The 24,982-nt window shown below is 40.1% G+C and overlaps 1 protein-coding gene across 9 annotated transcripts in view; it reads right to left on the bottom strand.

The window, feature by feature from the left end:
• ppip5k1a (diphosphoinositol pentakisphosphate kinase 1a) overlaps nt 1–13,450 on the bottom strand; it is a 39,887-nt gene extending 26,437 nt beyond the window's left edge. For all 9 annotated transcript variants that reach the window (XM_034901073.1, XM_034900937.1, XM_034901304.1 and 6 more), the window contains exons 1-10: nt 13,345–13,450; nt 6,245–6,766; nt 5,540–5,735; nt 4,195–4,285; nt 3,999–4,084; nt 3,277–3,431; nt 1,784–1,885; nt 1,111–1,272; nt 589–710; nt 371–472 (exon numbers count right to left, since the gene is read on the bottom strand). In XM_034901073.1, the coding sequence (XP_034756964.1) occupies nt 371–472; nt 589–710; nt 1,111–1,272; nt 1,784–1,885; nt 3,277–3,431; nt 3,999–4,084; nt 4,195–4,285; nt 5,540–5,735; nt 6,245–6,388 (1,160 nt within the window). In that variant the 5' untranslated portion in view covers nt 6,389–6,766; nt 13,345–13,450. The remainder of the gene's footprint in view (nt 1–370; nt 473–588; nt 711–1,110; nt 1,273–1,783; nt 1,886–3,276; nt 3,432–3,998; nt 4,085–4,194; nt 4,286–5,539; nt 5,736–6,244; nt 6,767–13,344) is intronic.
• Nucleotides 13,451–24,982: the final 11,532 nt, after the last annotated feature.

Here is a 24,982-nt window from a genome sequence, read left to right as displayed (position 1 = left end):
TTTTTTTTAAAGCCTTGAGTCATTCGTTAATCTGAACAACTGCAGCTAAATTTAGGTGATTTTCAACAGTGTTTTTTTTATTCTGCAGTGGTCTCCATGATGGAGATTTGCTAAACTGTACTGTCAAAATAATCTGATTGGCTAAAGAGTTTGATAGTTTGCCGACAACTACATCTGATTGGATAGAAGCAAGCAACGCTTTAGCAGTTGTTGTTTTTTAACGAAGGAAGTCATAGCTTCCACAGACTACAGAAAAAATATTTCTTTTAAAAGGATCTACATGATTCAAGTGTGTTGTGTTTTTTTAAGTTGGAAATTCTGAAAAATTCGAGTGAATCCAGACAAATCCTAAGCCTGTAATGTGACTTACATGGTCCCTGATGTAGTGGGAACAATGGGGATGTCCTCTGCTTCAGTAGGGATGGACCAAGGAATCTGAAACTGGGGAGCAAGCTCACGCATCACGATGTTCCTAAAGAGCCATTAAGACACAAATAAAATCAGCAAACCTGAACAAGAATATAATAAAGCAAGCTTAGGAGCAAATGTTCCAGTGGACAAAGACTAACAAAAAAATAAATGAAGTACCCGAGGATCTTGGCACAGTCGTCATAGTACTTCATTGAGTTCTTCACAAAACTGAAACCATTGACATCACAGACATAGGAGTGTCCGTTGGCTCTGAGAAGATCGAAGCCACACACAGTTTGCTGCAAAGAGAGGAGAGGAGGACACATTTTCTTTCACTGAGGTTGAGATGCAACAGCGTCTGCAATGCACCTCCACAAATAGGTTGGGTATTGTTTTTGTTTGTATTTTTGCTACAAGTGCTAAAACTTTTTTTAAGTTTTAAATTGACGCCTGAACCAACAGTCGCGAGATTTAAGAACATTTAAAATGCCAACAACAATAACTTATTCCACCAGTCAATTGCTGTTTTACAAAAACCATAACCTCTAGATGGCAGAAGGGTACTTTACAACAACAGCTCGAGCTTCCCAAGGAGCACCAGAATAAACCATGAGTTTACAAGGTGAACTTATATGGCACATTGGCAGCGGGTTTCAGTACTCGATCCTAAAAAGGAATCAAGACAATGCCTTTGCTTACCTTGAATGCTAGGCAGACTTTACGGGCCACCAGTTTCTCCATGGCAGAGAGCATGACGGGGTAGCGGACCTCCTTGCCCTCGCTGTCTCTCTCCACCTTTCCGTCCAGAGCAGGGGACTTCCGAGCCTCAGCATGAGCATAGTCAGGCCCCACAGTGTACACCTGAGGTCACATTAAAAACCACCAGACACCCTCTTAATCTAAACGTTTCTTCTATGAGTTTAACTGACAAAAACAATGATTGTCCCATAACACATAATGAGAGCCGTGAACTGGGAGGGGAAGTGTTGTTTTTACCATTATGTATTACTATTCCAACTTTTCCTTTAAATAGCAACCTTTTAACGATGATACTTTACATAGAAACACATGACCCACCCGGATAAAATAACAACCCTAAGATTTATCGTTAACTTTGGCATGGTGGACAACGATGTAATCATTCCAAGACTCTAAGCTTGGAGAGTGGATCTTTTATATACATATTGCTTGTACCTTCAACCTTCTCTTATCAAAGCACCAAATACCTAGTGAAAACAGTTGTTGATCTTTTGTGCTGATGATGCAAAGGGCAGTTTCATGCCAATACACATGCCAATGGGGCAAATAAAAAGTGACTCCTGCTTCCCAAATCAGTGGTTTTCTTTGATTATATAACCAGTCTACACTCTACCTTGACATCTGTTCCATCTGTTGGCATGAACTCTTCATAGATGTAAGAGCCCGTCTTCCTCACACTGCTCTCTGGTGAGTACACACTGCTCCGGCTCCCGATCTACACAAACCACAGTAAGTGAAAAATGTTGTTATTCTGCCTTTCACCAGTGCAACTGTGCACTCTTTATACAATCCATCCCAATCTGAATTAAAGGTTGCAGCTCTACGTCTGACAAAAGCCTGCCTGATTTAAGATAACGCTCGTTCTCCGCATAGCCATAAACTCATGTACAAGACAAGCTATTAGGTGGTGCAGGTTGCTGCCTGGTGTGTTTGAGTCTTAGCTGTTGATTAGCAGCTGCTGATATTAATTAATACACAGATAAAAGGAAGGTGTACATGAAAAATGTCAAGACCACCCCTGAGACTCTAAAACTTTTCTAGTTTTTTCTAGAAGTCATTTCAAAGCCTCAAGAGTCAATGGTGAGTCACTGTTAATCACTTTGTGTTCAAAAGAAGCCGACAGTGACTTTATTAGGTACATTACCGAGCATTAAAGGAGAATTCCTGTCGATTTCAACATGTAGCTCTGTTGTTTGGAAATGTGGAGTGCTGTCAGTAGCAAGAAAAACAAAACCAATGGGAGCCGTCTACACAGTGTTATCCTCCTGCTAGAGTTAGCACCCAACAGGGCAACTTTTAAACATGTTTTTAGAGTCTTAACATGTTCAAAATGTAATTACAAAATCCTACCCATGTGCGGTGATTCCTTTCGCCGGCAGCAGCAGGTCAAAAGTTGGCTAGTCCCATTGTTGCTTAGTTACCTATGCACATGCTCAATAGCTCCTGAACTCTTGTAGCTCTGCTGGTTTCACTGCGGTGCCAGGTACAGCCTGTTACTACATAGTCATTATTAAAGATATAACAACGGGAAATCAATTTTTGGGAAAAAAATACATTTCGGAGTATTGGATTGTATGAGTTTGACAATCGACTAGTGTGGACTGTGAAGCGGAAAACAGGAAATAAACAGAGGTATGGATTAAAACAACTTTTATGCCTGTCACATCTACTTCAGTCAGATTAGCTCTGTTCCCTCGGAGTCACTGCACATGGGCAGGATCTTGTAATGACATTTTGAACATGGTAAGGGGCTAAAAACACGTTTAAAACGTGCCCTGTTTAAGCCTGTTGGGTGCTAATTCTAGCAGGAGGATAACACGGTGTAGGCAGCACCAACTGTTTTCAATTTTCTTGCTACTGGACAGCACACAAAATTTCCATACAACAGAGCTACGTGTTGAAATCGACCGGAATTCTCCTTTAAAATAGTGGTTGTTGAAATTAGTCATTTAGGCAACAGTAATCTGGTGATGTTGACAGTTAAGGATGTTACAGGACATTTTTGTAGCTTCCCGTTACATCCCATCTTGCCACTGACTTTTCTTAACTGTAGAAGTGTTGGATTTAAAGGCTGAAAAAACAAGCCACAATGGCCAAAGCAGGGACCTTTCTGAAGAGTCGCTGGCTGCCACCACCAGCTGAGGTGGGGTAGTAGATGTAGACGTTGTGGTCTTCAGCGCAGACAGGCTTCTCAACAAAAGGCTTCTGGAATATCTCTCCGTTCACCTCCACATGGTCCTCTCCTTCCACCAGGTTACACTCTGAGACACACAGAGAAAATTATTCTGTGTGCCACTTTCATTACCCCCTAAAATATTCACAGATGGCACCTGGCCCCCTCAGTGTTTACTCCTGAGCCATGTGACGCAGCTCTGCACTCTCAAACATATGACGCTCAATGATTCATACTAAAACATGAATTGCTGTCAAGGAAGGCAGAGACATAAAACACCTGATAGTTGTTGCTACATCACTGTGTAAACAGGGGATTCTGAATGGCAGACCCAGCTTATCACAGCACTTAGGTATGGTACACATGCAACTGCTTCACATTTGATTCTATTTTTATCCTCAAGCTGAAATAAAACCAATGCAATCTTAGATTAATGGCCTTGGGATGCTGCATGAACAAGGGGCTGTTTTTCTGCAAGCTTTTTCTGGAGGAACAAAAAGCTTTAAGTATCAAATGAAAAATAGAGTGAATATTGTCCGATTTCTATTGTGTTTCCCCATGTAATGTTAACGGCAGTAAAGTAAAAAAGAGTTACATCACTCAAGAAAAAAATTTAAAAACATATTGAATATCACTAATGAGCCTGCAGACTGACCGTCTGGTTTATCCGGGTCGCGGTTCAGCACAGCATAGCGTGGTAGATCAATCCCCTCTTCCTGCAGGATGCGATACACCTCTCTCCTGTTATCAAATAAATAACATATGGTTATTGTATTCTCAAGGCTCACTTTGCTTTGCATGCGCAATAAACCCAATAATGGAAATGTACACTGAGCGTCATGTCTGAGTACCTGTCCTGTATGTAGTACTGCATGTTCAGGTCATTGAGGAGCAGAGGGTTTCTCAGTTTGGCATAGCTCACTGCCTTGTCCAGTGGGAATCCTAGTTAACATGCAGAGATATGATTCGCCAAACAAAGCTCATAGATAATATGATGTTAACAACAAGGGTAAAAAAAACATTCTCAAATTTACGGCTACTGGGACATTGTTAAAGGAATACGCCACTGTTTGTCAAAATAGGGTTAATCACCGTCTCCTCTATATTTACATAGGTGGGTAAACACTTGCATTGTCTTAGTCTGGCAGCACCGCCGCTAGCTTAGCTTAGCGTACCATGTTAACAATGATCACTTACTCAGTGGCCAGCTGTGTATTGGGTCCATTTGGCTTTTTTTCTAGCTTACTTTATGGCACACAAAAAACAAAGTCGAGGACTGCAGGATGGATCAACGCCAAGAAATCCTCGGTAGCTGTGACACAACTGCAGGCACGCTAATTTCAGTTGGCATATGTTGGCATATTCCCCCACACTCACACCACCAGACGGTGTTGGCTCTCATCCTCAAGTCCTCGGGCTACTGAGTGATCGCAACCTCCTCCTTCTGTCGTTCTATTTCCAAAGCACACAGCTCCTCTTCTGAAAACTGTGGTTCATGGAAGTATGCTTCTGGATCTTGACTGTCTGAGAAGTCATCTTCTTCGTCTCTCACAAAATCCGCCATATTCATCACAATTCACTGTCTACTGTAGGAAAAATAGCCATCTAATATTCACGCCGACATGTTGACGGAAGTTGGGGGATTTCAGCTGCTGCTTAAATCAAGACGTACACATAATGCTTCTCTAGGAAATACGTTCAACATATTTCACATAAACACAGTTTCCCCAGGATTCTCCATGTAAAATTAAAGACTTTTTTAAAACCTTCTTAATACCACCTTGAATGAAATTTGAATGAAACTGCTACATAATGTAAAATCAGTGTAGATTTTTTGCCAGAGAAAAAAGATTGGATCAAATAAGTTGACCTGAATATAATGACACGTTTTGTGAAGTGTTTTTGTACTCTAACAATACAAAATATAAGTTGCATTTAGAGCTCTTAGGCTATGAATCTAACAAAAAAAACTAAAAACACAAAACAAAGTAAATTTTAAACCCACACAAAATATTTATTTATGATATTTAAGACCAAAGCAAAATGTAATATCTTTAAGAACTTATTTTTTAGAATATTACATTTACGACTATTTTAGATACTTTTAAGACCCCGCGGGTACACTGTAACAAATGAAAACACACAAAAATCACCATTTTGTCACTTTGTCTGTATGCCTGTATGTGTTTTTGTTACCCTTGGAGTGGAAGGAGATGAGGCAGTCACACAGAGGCCATTTGTCGACCGGCTCGTTGAGGATGGCGTCCTCTGGGAAGATGACCACCGTTATGTACTCAAACTTGCAGAGCCTCTCCAGGATCTGGGTCATTGGCTTAGACTTGGACTTCTTCATCATGCAGCAGATCCCCACCACGATCTCTCGTTCCGGGGGCTGAATGAGGGAGAGAAAGTGGGAGGCCAACATTTCAATGGTCTGACTGAGGAAGCAAGAGAGACAATGGCAGCTTTGTCTCATACATCTCCCATTAAACCGCTTGCTTAAGAACCGACTGAAATAGACGTCTGGAGAACACAAATTTGAATGAATTTACACCGACCGATGTCTTGAATGGTTGTTAATTTTAAACATGTAGGCTACCATGACATGTCTCCACCTCTAAATTGTTAACTACTATCTAACTGACAAAATCACCAAAGCAACCAATGTTAGTGTTTATGGTGGTAGGCGGTCCCCAGTGGGCTTTTGTCTTTTTTTGTCTCTTTCTTATCTGCTCTAGCTTTAGACCAAATATGGTAACAATAATACTCAAAAATTATGTTAAACTGATTTTTTCTAATCTATAATCCTTTTCTTTTATACCCCTCCACCTAGGGAAAACACTGCAAAGGTTTGGATATATTACAGATTATAGTAAAGCGGTAATGTAGGTGACATCCCACCGAGTCTGTGTCTTCATCGTCTTCATACAGTTCCATGTCTGTCCTCATGATATCTTCCAGGACCTCGCTCTCATCGTCCTCGCAGCCCACGAAGAATCTAGGAGCGCCACGCCGGCTCTCGCCCGGGCTGTTGGGCACTGACATCACAGTCCCCCGCGGCAGCCCTTAGCGTGCCATCGCGCCATCGTACACCAACACACTGCCAGAGCGGGCCTGCCGATGGGAGGGCGCGAGGCCTGGGGAGAGGGACGGGTCCACCCTGCCTGGGCTGGACAGCAGCGCTGCTGGATAAAGATGTGCGAGGCAGAGGAGCAGAATGAGACGGAAAGGTTATGCGGGAAATTATGGTTCGGGTCAGTCCTCTGCAGTGACGCAGTAACTCAAGATTCTCATTCTTCATTCAGCAAATTCACATCTTCTAAGACTGGCCTGGGTTTCTCAAGTCTTCAGCAACTTGGAGGCTGCAGCTCCAATTATCTGATGACAGTCCTGTCCTCCATTTTGTATGCAAGACTGAGAGTCCTACAGGACAAAAAAAAAAAAAACATTACTCATGCAAATTTGCTTCCTGTGTGAGTAATATTTTGCATTGCCTCTAATTAAATCAATTATAATCAAATTTACAATTTGCTCCACAATAGCAAACCGTAGACTCCTCATTCATGTATGTGGGACGGAATTGGAAAGGAAGTGATGTGTGCACGTTAGAGCTTGGCAATATATTGATATTATATCGATATTGTGATATGAGACCAGATATTGTCTTAGATTTTGGATATCGTAATATCATAATAGGGCATAAATCTTGTCTTCTCCTGGTTTTAAAGGCTAAATAACAGTGATGTCATTTTCTGAACTTACCAGAGTAAGTTCAGAAAATGTTATAGCTGTTTTATTATTTTCTTTTACCAACTAAGTCACTATGTCCACATTACTGATGATTATTTATCAGAAATCTCATCATGTGAAATATTTTGTAAAAGCACCAAGAGTCAACACTACAACATCGTTGCAGTATCGATATTGAGGTAAAAAATATTGTAAATTATGATATTACTTGTGAATTTTCACTAACTAAGTGTAGAGCCATTTAGAATGGTTTGCACCAAAAGAAATAAACCTAAAGAATACCTAAAGCTTTTCCTTTGTTAAAGTCTCTGCAACTTGTACACCAGAATTTTATTTATCTGCAACATTATTTATAATTACAGTTTGGCACAATAAATGTTCTCAAAACTAAATACTACGTTTCTTTCTCTTTTAAGAAAAAAATACATACATTTAGCAGTTAGGCTTTATTTAGGGTCTATGTAACTTGGTCTGAAATGGTTCTATTATAATTTATATATTGCAATATCACAACATGGACTTTAGGCCATGTTGCCCATCCCTACTTAAAGCCATACAGGCAGGAAACTCTTCTGTAAATAAAACACTTGAACACCATGAACTATGATGTTTTGCAAACAGTATCAATCGTCACTGCTTTTATTTTGTATAATGTTAGTCAGACTCAAGATCAAATCTGTAAGTCCAGTATGTTGAATTATTGCCAACTCTTGGACAAATACTATGCTATGGTTTTCTTCTGATTTCATTTAAATCTTGCAGTTTCCTAAACGCAATTTGTTCTCATCATTTACTCTGCTTTGTGTGTAAAAATATGTAAGCATTGAAACAAAAACACTTATTAAATCTAAATAAATAGAAAAGGGTCCAGTGCAAGGGTTTCTTTCCAACACAATCTCTGTATGCCAAGCTATGTGTGTAACTGTGGTCTTTTAACTAAAAAAAGGAACACCATGTCTGACACTGCAAATCCAGGCCAACATATCATCACTTTAGGCAGAATTGGCCGTGTGCTTGGGCAATAATTACCCATCCAGCACTTACTCTACTGTTACACATTTAACCCTGACACTGCAGTCTGGTGCAGTGAAACAGCAGGGTCCATCAGCGTCGATCTGCATTTCCATCACCACTAGACATTAGCCAGCCAAGGAGACAGGACAGGCAGCGGCAGACTGACAACACTCATTACTCTCTGGCACGCTATGAGACACCCATCTGAACAACAAACTGCTTCACCATCCGCCACAGTGACTCAAGGGTCATGGCTGACTGTTTGCAGTGGAAAATACTGGATTCACAGCATAGTCGGGGTCAAAATAAGACAATAAACAAACACAGTTGTACACAGCCTTGGGGACCAAGCTGATGGAACACAAACAAGACGACAAGAGGACAGAGTTCCCCTCCACAGAATCAGCCCGGGACCTAAGGGAGGCCATACTCAGTTAATCTTCCTGTGATTCGCACATGATAGTAAAGCATACAGTATGTAACGTTTTCACTTAGAGTGGAAACATTTATTAGTCAATGAATCATTTAGTCAGTCAACAGAAAATGAATTGGCGACTCTTCCGATTAGGCATAAAATACAAAAGATTCACAATTGTCTGGTTTTCTTTGTCTTCTCTGATAGTAAACTGGGTTTTGGACTGTTAGTCGGAAAAAACACGCAGATTAAATATGATAACTTGAGAATATACAGAAATTGTGAGGTGCATTTCTTTTCCTTTTTTGCACATTTTACAGAGGATTAATCAAGAAAACGATCCACAGATGAATCGATGACATAAACTATTTGAACATTGGACAAACAACAGTTCAAAGAACTCATTGGGACTGAAGAAGTGTTAAGCCTACTGCTTTCTTCCAGCAATGAACTGTTCCTGGGAAAGCGAGAGCGTCGTCAGAAGGGGAAAAGAAGATTGTAGAAGACACTACAGATGGTCCTATACTATTTTTTGCTTCCCAATACCGATCCTGATACCAGAACTTGCATATTGGCAAATACCGAGTACTGATCCATTACCACTGTGTCATACTGTATAGTTATTATATTTTAACAGCTGTGTACTACTATCCCTGTATGGATGTGATGGGATTTTTATCTTTGTTTTTGGTCTGGCTCACGTTAAACTCTCAAACAATGAACCCCACAGAACTTCCATTTTGTAACCAGTTTGACAGTCAGTTATAAGAACATAAACTACTTTGACGTTGATTTTCTTTAGGTACCACCAGCTACCTGCGTTTTAGGCAGTACTGGAAGCCATACCGATATCAGAACATCTCTAGAAGACACTAACTGTATTTGATTCATGTATTTGTGAGGTTGTTATCTTTCCATTTAAACACAGATTAGCCATTACTAAAATTATCAAGTCTTGATATCCGTGCACAACCATTTAAGGAAATGAAAATAAAAAAACAAAAATAGGGGTATTACTTCATTATAAATGTTTAACTGTTGCCTGGTACCCACATCCAGAAATTTATTCTCGCTCCCATTTTGGCACGGAGTTGATTTAAAATAAACTCTTTCCATGCCTAAGTGGATTAATGTTTCAGAGCTTGAGCTAACAGTTAATCTCTTCTATTACACCTGCTTACTCAGGCTACAAGCAGGGCCACAGCTCCCACTGAGCACGCTGAGGTCATGTCCTCTTTCGTTTTTATGGGACTCTGAGGGGTTTAGGCCCAGGGTGCAGTTTACATTCTACCATTCCACGGTACACACGGCTGTTGTGGGGTGAAAACCCTGCATCCCCAATTTTGTCCTTTTTTAAGGGGCTTGGAAAAGCTATCTTGTTTTAACCTCAATCCTATAAAACTGCATTTTCGACAAAGGAGTTTCAAAAAAACTTAAACTAATCCGACAACATGAAAGCCAATTGGGTTGTCAACATTAATTCATCTGTCCGCTATTTCCTAGATTAATTTATTAATCGTTTAGTCAATAAAATGTCAGAAAACACAAAATGTCCACTCTTATTAAACAGAGCCGGTGATGCCTTTTAAATGTCTTGTGTTGCCCAACCTTAGGTCAAATAAATAGCTAAATAAATAGCGAATCTTTTAATTTAAGAAGCTTGAATCACAAAATGTCTGATGGTTTTTGCTAAAAAATAATTACTCTAACAATTAATTATCAAAATAAGCGCGGGCTCCTTTTCTGTCGATAGACTGATGAATGAATCGAGTAATGGTGGAGCTCTGAAGCAAAAACTAAATGGAGATGCAGGGCTCCAGACTGCGACCACATGGCTGCATTTTGCGACCCAAATTTTAGAGTGTGCGACTGTATTTTACATCCAGTCGCACAAGTGTGACCAGTATATTTGGCCCACTTACGTCAATGAACCTGGAATCTGTTGCAGGCCAATGAGTGTGAAAAGGACAGGGATTGGCCAAAGTAAGAGGCTAACGTGTGGAGATGGAGGGTCCTAGAGATAACACACCATGCGTAAACAACTTCGGGAACAATGAGCAAGCAAACTATCGACTGGTTCTTCCGACCTGTGGCTAGTGGGCTAGTTCCAGACTCTAGAGTGAAACAGTCAGATGAGAGGTTGTTGTGGCGAAAAAGGCCCGAATCCACCATTTTTGAGAAGACTGGCTGCATGAATTCAGGTGGTTGAGGTACTGTATGGAGACAAACTCCATGAACTGCGAATGTTGCAGTCGCTAGCTGACAGTGCAGGCACTTCGCAGTTTAAACACAATACACTAGTAAAACACAATCTTAGCCTCAAGAGAGTAGTTAGTACTCAATAGAGTATGCTGTGACACGTCAATGAATGAAAAAGCAACGCCACTACCGGTTGCAAAAGCGAGCTAGCCCTCCTCTCTTTCCCTCACTTTGTTTACGTCTCAACCCGGTTTGCGTAGCTGTGTTGATAGACCTCGGCGGTGGTTGTGCATTCACTGATTTATTTGCATGTTTTTTAAACGTTAGAAATGTGACAACACAGAGTGGAGACTGCTTTAATGAAAAAAATAATAATACCCCGAGGATGCTGAGGGTGGCGGACGCCAACACACTCAACAAACTGATCGCACGTAAAAACAAACAGTACTTGTGTGAGTGTTGTGAGCTCCTGTCTCTCTGGCTCCCTCATTACTCAATCTATCCCACAATGGGTGTTAAGAGAATTAGTTGACCTGGATACTCCCCGTTCCATGCGAGTTTAAACACCTTAGATGTGATTATTTCAGTGTAAACTAAAAAAGAGACAGAGAGGAAAGAGGGAGAGCTTGTATGAGGTGCTAATACAGTACAATAACAATAATAGCACTTTGTTTACATATCTGAATGGGTATTTGTTAAGCAGCACAAAAATTAAACAGCACATAGTTGTTTCTGTATTTATTACCAAAGCATTTATCAGTAAAACAGTTAACATAGGGGAAATGTGAAAACATTGTGCTGCAGGTCTAAGTGAGTTGTGCGCCCCTACATTTTTTTGTTAGGGGCTTCAGTGTTCCTAGTTAAAAAAGGTTAGTCTGGAGCCCTGAGACGCAACTGGATAGTAAAGACTAGATAGTAAAAATGGTGGGGTTTTTTTCATTTATAAAATCTGATACAAAAGTAAAACTCCAATTCACAAGTGGAAATGTACTAAAGTTTAACGATGACACAGAGCCAAGGCTCGATGCACAATTCAACTCAAGTCCAAAATTCTTCTCTTGCCTTTGACGTCATCTCACATTGACTTTCCGAATCTCTATTGCACCAACTCCTATTCATAAACTTGACCTTTCTCCTCACATTCTGATTTTCTCCTCTCACTAATCCCCGCCTCTATGCCCACCTTGAACCAGATGACACAGGACTCCCTGCAGGGGCCGGCTCAGACGCCTCCTGCAGAGAGCTCTGTCAGGATCTGCTCCCGCCCTTAACCTAATGGACAGTGGAGCCCGAGTCTGCATCAGAACTCGTATCAGTAAAATGATTCTCCATCTCATTCGTGGGTGCCACAGCCTTGGTAACTTTAACTTTATTGGGGAGACAATTATATTTTACCTGAGAGTTTGGCCAAATCTTTATTTTAAAACACAATGTGATGAACCACAGTAAAGTGCATAAACTCCTTTTTTCTTTTTAAAAGGCTCTGTGTCTTCTCATTTGACTATTTTGAAGAAGAATAAAACGAGGTTTCAGGATTTAACAAACAGAACTTTACTACTTTCAGTGTGTGAGCAGAAATCAGAAAATAGAGTCAACACCATACATTTATAACTAATGCCTTGAAATTAATAATATGAATTTGAAGTATAATACAAATTAAGGGTGGCTAATTTTGACAGTTTTTATAGATTATTCCGCGGACTATTTTCTTGATTAATCAGTTGGTCTATGAAATATAAAAAAGAAAAGAAATTGGAAAAAACATCCATCACAATTTCTTTAAGCCCCGCTGACATCTTCAAATGGCTTGTTTTTCCCAACCAATAGTCCAGACATGTTTGGTCGGTGAAATCGATCAATAACAACTAATTAACTAATGATCTAACACTTTCTGCTCCAGTTGAGTATTATCAAGCATCCATCTAAATTAGATCGTATTTGGTGACCGTGCTAAACTGCCGGAGAGAGAAGATGCTCATTAGGAGGCTTAGACTAATATCCTCGAGGTTATTATTTAGTATTTCTACAATCATAGCTTCGGACCTGCAGAACAGTGAGCATACACGAATTCTGATTAATTTAAGGAAAATGTGCGTGTTAAACGTAACAACACAGTCACGCAAAAACACCATTACCTGGAGAAAACCACTAATATCACATAGCTGCACCTGGTGTCCCAATAGAAGGAGGCTGACAGGCTTAAATGTGTGAGTCCATTAACGCTATGAGCAATTGTATACCGTTATTTTCGCATATGGATGCTAGAAAGGTAAGATTGAAAGGTTGACCAGAATAATAAAACACAGTAATTGTGTTATTAACGAATAACTAATGTCAACGGCCCAACACAGTTTACAGTAGTTAAATTCAAGAATAACGGTTTTTTTTTTAACTGACGTTAGTACATTTTAGCAGTGATAACCATGTAAGCTAACGTTAGCTAATGTTAGCATTCAGCTAGAACCCAGGCTGGTTCTGCAATGTAAACAGGTCTTCCAGTGCCATTTTGTCAGCATTTCAAGCAAATACCAAATGCCTGCGCAAATATTAATGTTAACGCTTAAGACTGGAAGAGGGCAGATTTCATAGCCGTTACCAGCGTAACATTAAATAATGAACTCACAGTGTGGCCGGAAGGTTTGCGTCGCTGCCATCAGCTCGCGTTTTTACTCTTAACAGTTATTTTGCATGTGAAACCAAGCTTATTTTGTTCACGTTTGACGCACGGGTGATCGACGTTAAAAACAACCAATGGGATAGGAGAACATCTTCAAGTAGGCGTGATAAAAAAGGTAAATGACCGAATAAGCACCGACCAATGTCGGTCGGTTGGCGTAACAAGAGCCCAAACAAAGGATGAGCTTTAGCGGCCTCTAGCGTTGAAACCGAGACTAGCCACCAACCACCTGTCACTGAAAATACCCAAATTACCCAACAGCCAAAACAATTAGTAGATTTAATACAAATTTAACACCTACAATTACTTTTCAGATAAGGATTTTACATTTACCACGATAACCTTAAAATACAATGACTGTCATTATGATTAGATATTGTAAAGTATTTGGTGGTGTCTATAGTTGTTATGCATGAAGACAAATTCATTGGCTGTGCAAATCTCTGTGGCAATAAAGCTGTTTCTGATTCTAATAGTAGTAGTAAGGCACTTCTATGTGTCTCATACACACACACGTGTCCACATGGACTTAAAACTACACTTTGCAGTGGGGCAACATTTGTCAGAAAAGAAGATGTACAGTAATACAAACCTGGTCCCAAATAAGAAAAGAACATAACTTCTTACGTGAAATATTACATTGCAAACTAGAACTCAGTCTCTTCTCAACAGCTCAACACAAGATTTTCCACAAAAAAAAGTTAGTAGAGATGATGGACACTCTACTAAAAAATGTATCTCTCCATAAATCGTCATATAATGAGCAACACAACCATAGAAAGGCCTTCAGCCTCCCATAAATCACATGCCAAACAACGCCTTTCCTCTTCAGGAGGACCATTAAGCGTGGTTGTTTCTGACTGATGGTAGAGTACCTGAACACAACTCTGCACACAGAAATCTTTAACTTTTAAATAAGTTCTGCTGCCCATACAATAAGGTTCTCCGCTATTGTTTTTATGGAGAGAATGTGTATTTTAGGTTTGTACCAGACATCAAAAGACCATCTTTGTGCTGAATGTCACTCTGTAGCCTTCTCAGACATTTCACAAGTCTGTTTCAAAGCTGAAACTTCTTTGGAGGTTATACAGCCCAAACACAATAAAGATATCTATGTTATTAAATTATTATTATTATCATTATACATCTTGGTCCTAGAGGGAAATTCACAAAATACCCAGCAGTTTATAGAGTACTTAAAATAGAACCACCATTAGCTGCAACGTTAAAGTAAAGAACACATTAATGCATCAATAATTATCATCTAATTTGATCATATTCTGCATAACGAGTACTTTTACTTTTGGTTTCTTTTACTTTGTATTTTGATGCTAATACATTTAAACTTTCATTTAAGTAGAGTCATTTTTTGAATGCAGAACTTTTGTTGTAACAGAGTAGTTCTACATTGGTATTGCCACTTTTGCTTAAGTAAAGTACATGAGTACTTCTTCCACCACTGTGCTACAGTCCTGCACAAACCCTCCGAGCAAGCATTATTAAAGGGAGGGTTGGTAATTTTGGAAGTAGCATCTCCTGGGGTGGATCCAGGATCCCAAACAGAGGTATAACAAGGCAGGTCAAGAGGCACGTCCTGCAATGTTGACACGTCTTGCGAATCCGGTCTAGCATCTACCCTCTAGTCTAACCCCTTCCCCTGTTCTACGGGCTCCGCATTGAAAACTCTGAACATTATCACACCGAATGTTTAAAACATAAAAAAATGAGCTTGTACACAGGAGTTGTAGAACACACAAAGAATTTCATTGGTTTTTTCCAAGCGGGCCACGAGGCAGTGATTGGTGGCTGTTTTTATAGGATTACAGCAGCTACGATGACAGACTTTTTTCTAATTTCCAATAATACATTTAAAAAAAATGTGCATTGTATAGCTACTAACTCTGCCTTTAATAAGCCTCTACAGCAACTTTAAGCACCACTACTGTTGGTTAACTTCAATGAATACATTGTTTAGCATTAATGCAACAACAGGAAGTTTTCCGGTGGGTTCTCTGACACAACCTCGGCATTTTTCCAAAAGTGGACCTGCCCTCATTCAACAGAGAGTCAGCAGAGCAGCTGCTGATGTAAGGGCCAACACTGACGTCAGTGTGTCTATGAGCTTCTCTGTTCGGACCAGAGTCGGTTTGACCACCACGCCGCCCTGACCGTTACATACCTGTGTGCAGGCCAGATGGGGCTGCTGCTGTGAACTTTGTGGGGTCATAGTTGGCCGATATGCTGCTTATGAAAAGAGCATTTTATAAACAGCAGGGTTCTAAACAAGGCTCTTCTATAATCAAACTGAACATGGAGAGAAGAACCACCTAAACAAATATTGTCAGTATAGAAATGGAAATACTTTTTCCCTGTTGGCACAATATTTTCTTTTAAGATACAATTTACACTAAAACTCAAATGTGTTTGTGTTGCATCACTTCAGCTTGTACACACTCTTAACAGTGCCGAGATTGTCCGATTTTCAGCTAGATGTATCTAGAGTATCCTTTACTAGCTACAGCTCTTGCCACAAAGTGCCTCTGTGAGGAGGCCCTCCGCGGCCCTCTACCCTCATATGGCTCCCATTTACCAAAGTTAGGGGTGTCACACTCTCTTTGACTCACAGCAGCAGGTCAGACTGGGACAAGGAGGCTCATTATGGATGCAGTTCCAGTCTCTGTACCATGGGTCTCTGGGCCCCTTAAAGGACCAGGTGGGCTTCTGGCTGGCTGTTAAAGTGCTCATGTTATCCTTTTTGGCTTTTTTCCCTTTTCCTTTACATATATATTGTATTGTATTGTATTGTATATATTTATATATTTATAAATTTTTTACAATGTCAATAAATCCCATGAAGAGACCACAACAAACAAGAAACTGACAGTTTTGAGAAGGTGTAGACCTAGGAAGCTGGAATGATCATCTCTGCATCCAACTCATGACCATGAGTCGCTCATCAGCATAGAGAACTACGTCTCCAAAAGTCAACTTTTCCTGGTGTCAGAAATCAGCTCTGTTTTCAGCTTTGTGGCGATGCTTGTTCCAAATGATCCAAGAGGCTTTTACTCAACACATAAGGAACATTTCATCATTCAGTTTATCCTTAACAATCAACATTAACACATCTGGAGATGCATGGTTTTCACTGGACAGGAAGGGGATTAACAACTGTCATCTAACTAGCAACTAAAGCTGTCAGATGAATGTAGTGGAATGAACAATAAAATATTCTCCTCTGAGATGTTGGGTAAAGAGCCTCTGAATGTGTCTAAATCACTGTTTAACAACACATACAAGAGTGACAACACTTGCATTGTCAGATGTGTCAGATACGTTGAAACAAAATAAGAGATCACATGCAGAGCTTGAAGCAATCTGGTGTGGGAACACTAAATCCATTTTCAGTATCGTACTGTAGTTAGACGTTGCTTTATCCCATAAAGATGCCTGAAATTTCACATTCAAGATCAAATAATGCAAAGGCCGGGCTGTGGAATAAAAACATGACTTGACATGCAGCGTTAAATGCACCTAAGAGGAGTAGATATGCGCACAAACATAAACACACATGCAAATTATGAATAACAATGACTGAACTAAGTATTTTAAGTTATTTTGGGTGTAAACTTTTTTTTACACACAAAACAACTCGTAACTTTCTTAGGTAAAGGTTTTGGTAGTATAAGCATATATTGTATATGTAAAAGTACTGTATATGTAAAGATGTATGTTAAGAAGTGTATAAGTGTGCAGCTGTGTGTGCATGGACATGCCCTGGGTGGACTACGTACATGTCCAAAAAAAGGAACTTGCAAGGGTTTAACAATGGCACTGCTCTGTACAGTAATGGATTGTAAATTAAGTGAAGGAATTTCAAGAAAGGTATTGTTTTTTTCACATTCACGCTGTATTTTTGCTTTTTCTGTACCACAGGTTTTCATTTCTACAGAAGCTGGAGAAGTCACGTGTGATAATGAATCTCTGAAGTGCTTCTTTTAGTCACATCTTTGCCTCTACAAACACAACTGCCCAGAGAGGGTGTAAATTATAACAGTTACTCAAGAAACTCCATTTACCAAGGAGCCACAGTGGCTTTGAGTTATTTTAACACAACATGTGAACACGTCCTGTTTGACCCAGCAGCGAAGTGTAGTCGTTAGGGTGTCAGAATATAAAACATGTACAGGACTTCTTTCAGTGGGGGAAAGTCACGTGTCCCATCAACAGCCGTGCAGTTATGCAGCAGTTAATGGCTCTGGATGTGAAGTAAACGCAGGCTGGCAGCGTTCTGGCTGCCGATGGACGTTGTCTTTTATCAGCTGTGTTTTCCAGCTTAGTTCAGTAAGAAGAACGTCTGTTCTACCGAAAGGAAACAGCGTTCTGTCAGAAACACACCCAACAAGTCTACAGATTAAATACTCATTCTCATTTTGACAGAACAACGTTGACACGCATGAACACGCACAGACTTGTGCTATCATGTTCAAACTGTAACTGTACTTTCAGGGGCTTTCACTTTAACTGAAAAAAAGCTTGGTCATCAAGTTAAAAACCCGGTGGTCACGTCCTTTCTTTTCGACAAGCATTCACATGACAAGTGCAAAGACTTAAATGGGAAACTTATATTTAGCAGAAAGAACAGGGAAAAAGGAAACATCCATTATTCATACTGGACTTTGGCTTGACTTGTTAACCTTAAATTTGCTCTGAGGTTTAATTACTATTCTTCAAGAACACTAACAAACAGCTGGCACAACAATTTCATCAACTTGTTTTAATCAATACATTCTCAATAGTATAAAATTATATTTTTATTATTACATGAGACAACAAGCATCTAAAGCCACATTAGCAGCTCTGTGAGGCTGTCACACTCATTGTAAAGACCTCAAACCTGTGAAATGATCAACGTTGAGGTCCAAAGTTTGTTGATGTTCCTACATCAGCTCAAAGGTGTTTTGTAACATCCGTCAAAAGACTTGTATTTGTAAGATGCTGTACTCGTCACTTGAATTGGACTGGGGCACTAATGACTTGGACTGGATGGAGTTTCTGACTACTTTAAGGTGTTTGAGCCATAGAAATGTGATATAAGATAATTTAGTCTGTAACCATCTCATGCAGAGTGGTGCCGAGGGATTTGCCCAGATCGTGAAGTTGGCCTTCAAAGATTTGACATCCACCGCTGGAAAGACCACCACTGAATGTTCCATTTGTGAACGCGCAATTTGTGTCAGTTTTGTTGTGAACCTAGACCTTCTTTTAATTGTATATCAGTTCTTTGAGAGTGCCAGATTTGATCCTCCGTGTCCTCCTTGGCTACTAACTAAGTGCGTGGAGGAGGGGAGGGGGTGGTGTGCAATCACAGAAGACTTTTTTGGATGCGGCGACAGCACTTAGAATTCCTCATGGGGGAGACAGAAACCACGCTCTGTAGCTTCAATGAGTGGGACTTGGACTCTGACTCAAACTCAGGTCATGGTGACTCGACTGGGACTCGACTCTGACTCTTCTTTGGTGACCCGGACTTAAACACTGGGGACTTGAGAATTGACTTGGACTTGACTCCAACACTGGTAAAATGGGTGTGGCAGCATTACATCCTTTTGCAACCCTGGAAATGATGTTTATTGACATGCGTGTTGATGGTTTATACAGAATTGTTTTCTCTCAGCTTTAATGTGGTCGGCCTCCTTGCATTTTTTTCCATCAGTAGATAAATACTGTAGGTGCACTGATTGAACCTTTCTTGAGTTTGTGTTCCCTTGAGCAGTATTTGTTTTTCTTCTTAATCCTGATTGTGTAAAGATGCCTCCAAGGTAAAATTTCTGTTTTCTAAAATAAACCCCATGCAGCAAGTTTGACCTGTTTTATATGTTCTGTTTAATTTGTAGAGGAGACACGTTTTAGATATTGTTAAAGTCTCGTGTGCAGCAAGAATCAGGAGCATGCTTCTGATCTCCTGTACAAGCTGAAGCTGCAGACTCAGTCCTCTTCTGGAGGTACAGGAAGAGCTGCACACAGCAGCCATTCATACACGGCAAGAAAAAATAAACACACTCCGCTTTCAACAAATGTTCTCCTGAGAGGTTTCTGACAAAATCCTTTCAGCAGCGGAGAGCAGACTTCCTGACTGCAGGGTAGCTTCTCCGGTCGGTCTGAAATGTTTAAATGAAAAGCTACAAGAAGTACATTTGCTCAGAAAATTGCCGTCTATGCAGTACGCACCCATACATGAGTGTAAAGTTAAGTACAGAGCTTGGGCAAGGACACGGTTAGCTTAGCTTAGCATGAAGGACTGGAATCTATTGGAAACAGCTAGGCTTTCTCTGCTGGGGCCGGTTGGGGGTGTGATGCTCAGTGTCAATAATATTCTCATAAAGATAATGGAAAAGTGACTACAAATGGTAGCTGTAGTAGTTCATGTTATAGCAGGACACTGCAGCGCGTTACAAGGTGTAGCGTGGCATAGCAGAGCATTGGTGGATGTAGCGGGAAGCTTTGAGATACTAAGATACCAAATATGATATTTCTCTTGATTGTTTCTTGGTTCAAATGAAAAAAAACAAAATGTGCACGGATCCATTTGTAAATTACAGACCAACCAATCAGGACGAGGATCGGTGTCCAATATGTACCTACCCTTTCCGTTTCAGTCTTATTAATGCTGTCAGGTGTGGGGAAACGCTGTCAAATTGTGACCTTTTGCTCGCGTGTTGTGGAAGTTTGCTGTTGTGGTTTGCACTTCAGGGCCACCGTAACCTGACGTCACAAGCTGCACCATTGGCATGAAACGGTCAGTGTTACGCAATACAAAAGTAACGCAATTACAGTAATGCATTCCTTTTTGTATTTAATGTATAGGCTAGTTCATACATATCTTTGAATCTGCATACTGATCACTTTCTTTGTGAGTCCTTCCTGATCATAAATCAGCCACTGAGCGTCAATTGAAATAACTATAATCTGATTTTTGACAAAGTCTCTGCCTTTCTGCCCTTAAATACAGCATGTTGTTATAAACACTAGGCTCTGGTTGGAGAATAGGTAACAAACACAAAAACTGTTTACCAGTTTCCAAAACAGCAAAGGCATTCTTCAGATGGTGTTCATTCAATCAACATAATTACGGTGTCAAAATGCCATTACAAAGACTATTCACTGAAGACAGCAAAAGCAAACAATAACCTTCACTGTTCAGACTGCAGCCCTTTTCCTGAACTGGCCGTTGCTGTGAAAGGGGCTTATGAATAAAGAATGTCTGCTGATCCCAGAGGATTTAACTGAAACTCAGTCGTGGATCCATCACTGTGGGTCGCCTCAGTGCCATTCATGTAGATCGACACTGTTTCTGATGAAGACAGAAAACTACAGACTCAATATAATCTGCCTCAAACAGCTCTGTGAATAACTTACAATGCACTGTTAATCGCATGTCATTGCAAAATGTTGTTGACAGGTTGCTGAGGCGAGTGTAAACGTGTTCAGTTAGTCCAACAATTTAGTAATTTCCCTCGGCCCTGTGTCCAGTGTAAATAGCCACACCTAGACTCAAACTCTCTTGAAAAATATTCCAAAAGTGGAAAAATCTAAATATCGCTGAGGAAAATGTGGGACCATCCCAATTTTAACACACAGGGCAGAGTCTCTCCCCTCCTTTTAGTCACCTGTTCCAGGTGGTTCAGTTACGGCACACTATTCAGATTTAAATCCAGCAACAAAGTCCAACCCTACAGTCACTCAAATGTGGCTTTCTCCTGGATTCAGCATCCCCTTAGTCCTCATCAGAGGGTTCACATGGAGATGGAGCGACAATGCACTGTGAAATGTGCCCAAAAGTTGACTGTGAATCCAAATCAAATCCCAGTATTCATTTTAAATGATGTGTGGACCAATCACTGGTCCCACCAGAGCGGGATCAGGCTGTGCTGTAAAATCTACTGGGTACCATGGCAGGCAACTCTGTTCTCTAACCTTTAAAACCTTCCTATGGTGTGTAGCCTAACTCAAACATTATTAAAATCAGACAAATTTTGGCTGTTTCATGTGGCAGGAGTGAAAGTCCTTAACATTTGTTGTGCTCTGGTTTCAGAATGATAAAGATTTAGATAATTAGATATGAAATAGGATGAAGGCTCCACGGGGTGATTGTTTTCCTCGATCCCCCCCAAAACTAATCTACCTTTAAGCTGCCTTTGACTCCTACTTTTTGCTTGTTTTAACTGTTATGCGTCCTGGAGTGCTATGAAAAGCGTCCATAAATATAATGTGTTATTATAATTACTCTGCAAAATTATACCAACTTTTGTCTACCTTGTATTGAATTTAAATTTGTTTACTTTACACAATAAAATCAAGGCAACGGTAAGACAAGAAAATGAAACAATGAAAAACAAAGATTGCGCAGGTGAGATTAAGAAACCCCGTAGGTGCTAAAAGAATAGATTCTCATCAAAGGAAGAAAGGAATACCATAGATAAGGAACAATTGCAGTTACAATTGTCCTAAACAAAAAACAACAAATTGAACGCAAATAGGCACTGAATCACAAAGATTGGCTACATAAACATCAAAGGCTTGAAATGAATTACAATAATATAGATAAAATGAGGATAAACCTTGTATCTGCTCAGGTTAACTATAGTTAATGGCCCGGACTGGCTTAATAGGAAATTGTAGACTGAAATGCTATGGCACCAACCACCATCACCGGTAGTCTTACTGATAGAAATATGGACTTTTTATTAGATAAACAGGATATTGGGGAGAGAAGGGGGGATGACATGTAGCAAAGCATGCTCCTTGATCTGTCTCACCAACAAAAGGAGCATTGTGTCAAAATGAATTTGTGTGTTAGTGTAAGAATGCAGGCAAGACTACTTGGTCGTAAAGTGGACCACCTCTCAATAGAGTTGGGGCCACAACGCCGAGCCACATATTCCCCCTCAGCCACATACTTTTAATAGCAAGCACCAAAGCACACTCTGCCATCTACCGTGTCCCCTCTGGCTAACAATATGTCAGGGTAATCATACACTGTCAGGGGCCCCAGTTTACCTGGAAGACTTGATGTCTCTGTCCCCTAATGCCAGCCACTACCTGCTCATCCATGGAACTTGTTTTATCACTAAGAGCTGTGTAACTACAAGCTGCATCACACCACCTATATTAATCTTTATAATTAGTCCCATATCATGCTCATTTTCAGACTTATACTTGTAATTGGGGTTGTCTACTTGAACATGTTTCTGTGCATTGATGTTAAAAAAAACACTTTATTTATTGCTTTGCTGTCATTCTGAACATACAGTACCTGTATTCAACCTCGGTCTGAAACGCTTCGTTTCAGCGCTTGTCTCTTTAAGCCCATGCCTAAAACAAGCCAAGTCTGGTGTGATTGATCAGTGTTTCTGGGTCTTCTCCATCTGCACTGTCGGAGACTCTGCACCATCACTGCAGCTGGGAAGTGACTGTAGCAGCACCTTCAACCAATGTATAGTAAAGTTGTGATATCACAACTGTACAATCCTGACATCTCGTTAAAAAGGCACAGTTTTTGAATATAGGCTGTGTGCATTTCTCCGTGGACTAAGTGTTTTGATACTTTCACAGCATTTCCATAACACCTCAACCTGCTTTATGAGATGTGGAGGCTCACATTTTACAATACGGGAACTCTATGCCCTGCGATGCCTTGCTACACCCTGTAACGCCCTGCCGTGCCCTTCAACCCCATGAAGTACTACAACAACTATTTCCAGTCAAAGTTCCATTATCTTTATTTGTGACTATAAATACCCCAACCGGCACCGTCAGACACCGTCTACCAAGAGCCTGGGTACTGTACTGAGGTTTCTCCCTAAAAGGAAGTTTTCCTCAACACCCAAAGTTTCTCCCTGATAGGAAATTCCTCGCCACTGTCGCACTAAATGCTCGGAGGAATTACTGGAATTGTTGGGTGTTTTCCAAGTTGTGGTCTAGACCTGCTCTATCTGTAAAGAGTCTTAAGAGAACTCTTGTTATGAATTGATACTATACATAAAATTGAATTGGGATATCCTCCTCCATCCTTTCTTACCCACAGTGTCAGGTTCAATTATGTGCAACAACCCAGTAACACTGTCTCTGAACAGCACCTGTTCACTGGTTCCACTTATTATTCCACTTATTTAGTATTTATCCATCATTCCCATTCTCATATCTCACTTATTATTTGTTATTTATTCATCATTCTCATTCCCTATTCCAGAGTTGTTCATATTGTAATACAATGACATAATACTTTTTATTCCAGTATCCTTTGCACTATACTGCACATTTAAATCATTTTTATTGAACTCTTTATTGCACTCATGCCCCTATATTGTTTCTGTTTAGAGCATGTATATATTAGTGTGTATATATTGTGCAAGCGCATTGTAAGCAACGATGTTCCAAAGTAAAATTCCTCCTATGTGTCCCCATACCTGACAAATAAAGCTGAATCTGATTCTGATTCTTATTTGAATCCTTTTTCAAGCAAAACACTTAATTCACTAAACTTTTAATCATTTTAGCACACTTTAATTTTCTGTTAAACTCAACCAGCCCTTCGTATATAGTGCTGTGAACCGGTGAGGATAAAAATAATCTCACTGAAACCTCCTTAGTGATTTATATTTCATCGTGCAGCGTCACAGCATTGCACTTAATCAGAATACGTGCTGCTGTTAGAAATGGAGCGTCACGGTCATTATGTCCCACTTAAACTCACCCTCAACTTCCATTAGAAGTTAAGTGGGTTCATTTGTATCCATAGCAACATTATTTTTAGGCGTGTGAATAAGCTGTAATGGCACATGCTGCTGTTTCCTGTCCAACAAGCTCTCAGTGGTACCTGAGAAAGAACAGCTTTGTCTTCAGTTTTCTTTTCGGGAGCGAAGGCGAGCGGGTGGAGAGAAGTTAAATGGGTGTTGGTAAATGGTTTAGGGGCACACTAAAGAGTCTAAAGGAGAAGGCAAGACAACAGAGCAGAGAGACGGTGAATTCGGAGGTGGTAGGGTTCAAATGGGACTTGTACTTAAGTACAAATTCATGATACTTTTTACATTTTGTGCTCCTTTATACTTCTACACAACTACACCTTAGAAACTAGTTTTCATCCACTTCCTGGCCAATAAAAAGTATGTATTTCCAGTGTTAATGTGACATTTTTGTGATAAACTGAAGGATAAAGTGTTGAGATGTGTGTACTGTATGTGTTATGTGTTGAGAAAGTTATCCTACTTCTCAAGCTAAATAAAGGTCTAAAAAAACAGCTTGGATCATCTGAGAAATGTGTTACCACAAATAGGGAAACAGGGATGTTTTTCAGACACCATGACATGAGAGATCACTTAAGAAGGGATGATGGATTAAAATACACACCAAAAAAGTTATTATAAGCTCATTACTGAGTCATTACTGGTTGTGTGTGTCCTCTGATTCAAATAGACAAGTTTATTTGTTTTTTGATTATTCGTGAGCGTACATTGGCTGATCTCCATCTGAGAGGAACATTACCTAATTTCTACCCAATGGGTGGGACAGCACACACCCTCCTACC

This window comes from Etheostoma cragini, chromosome 1 (genome assembly GCF_013103735.1).
Source record: "Etheostoma cragini isolate CJK2018 chromosome 1, CSU_Ecrag_1.0, whole genome shotgun sequence".
Taxonomy (NCBI): domain Eukaryota; kingdom Metazoa; phylum Chordata; class Actinopteri; order Perciformes; family Percidae; genus Etheostoma; species Etheostoma cragini.
The sequence above is the reverse complement of the archived record's forward strand: the minus strand, read 5'-3'. Positions and strand labels throughout refer to the sequence as shown.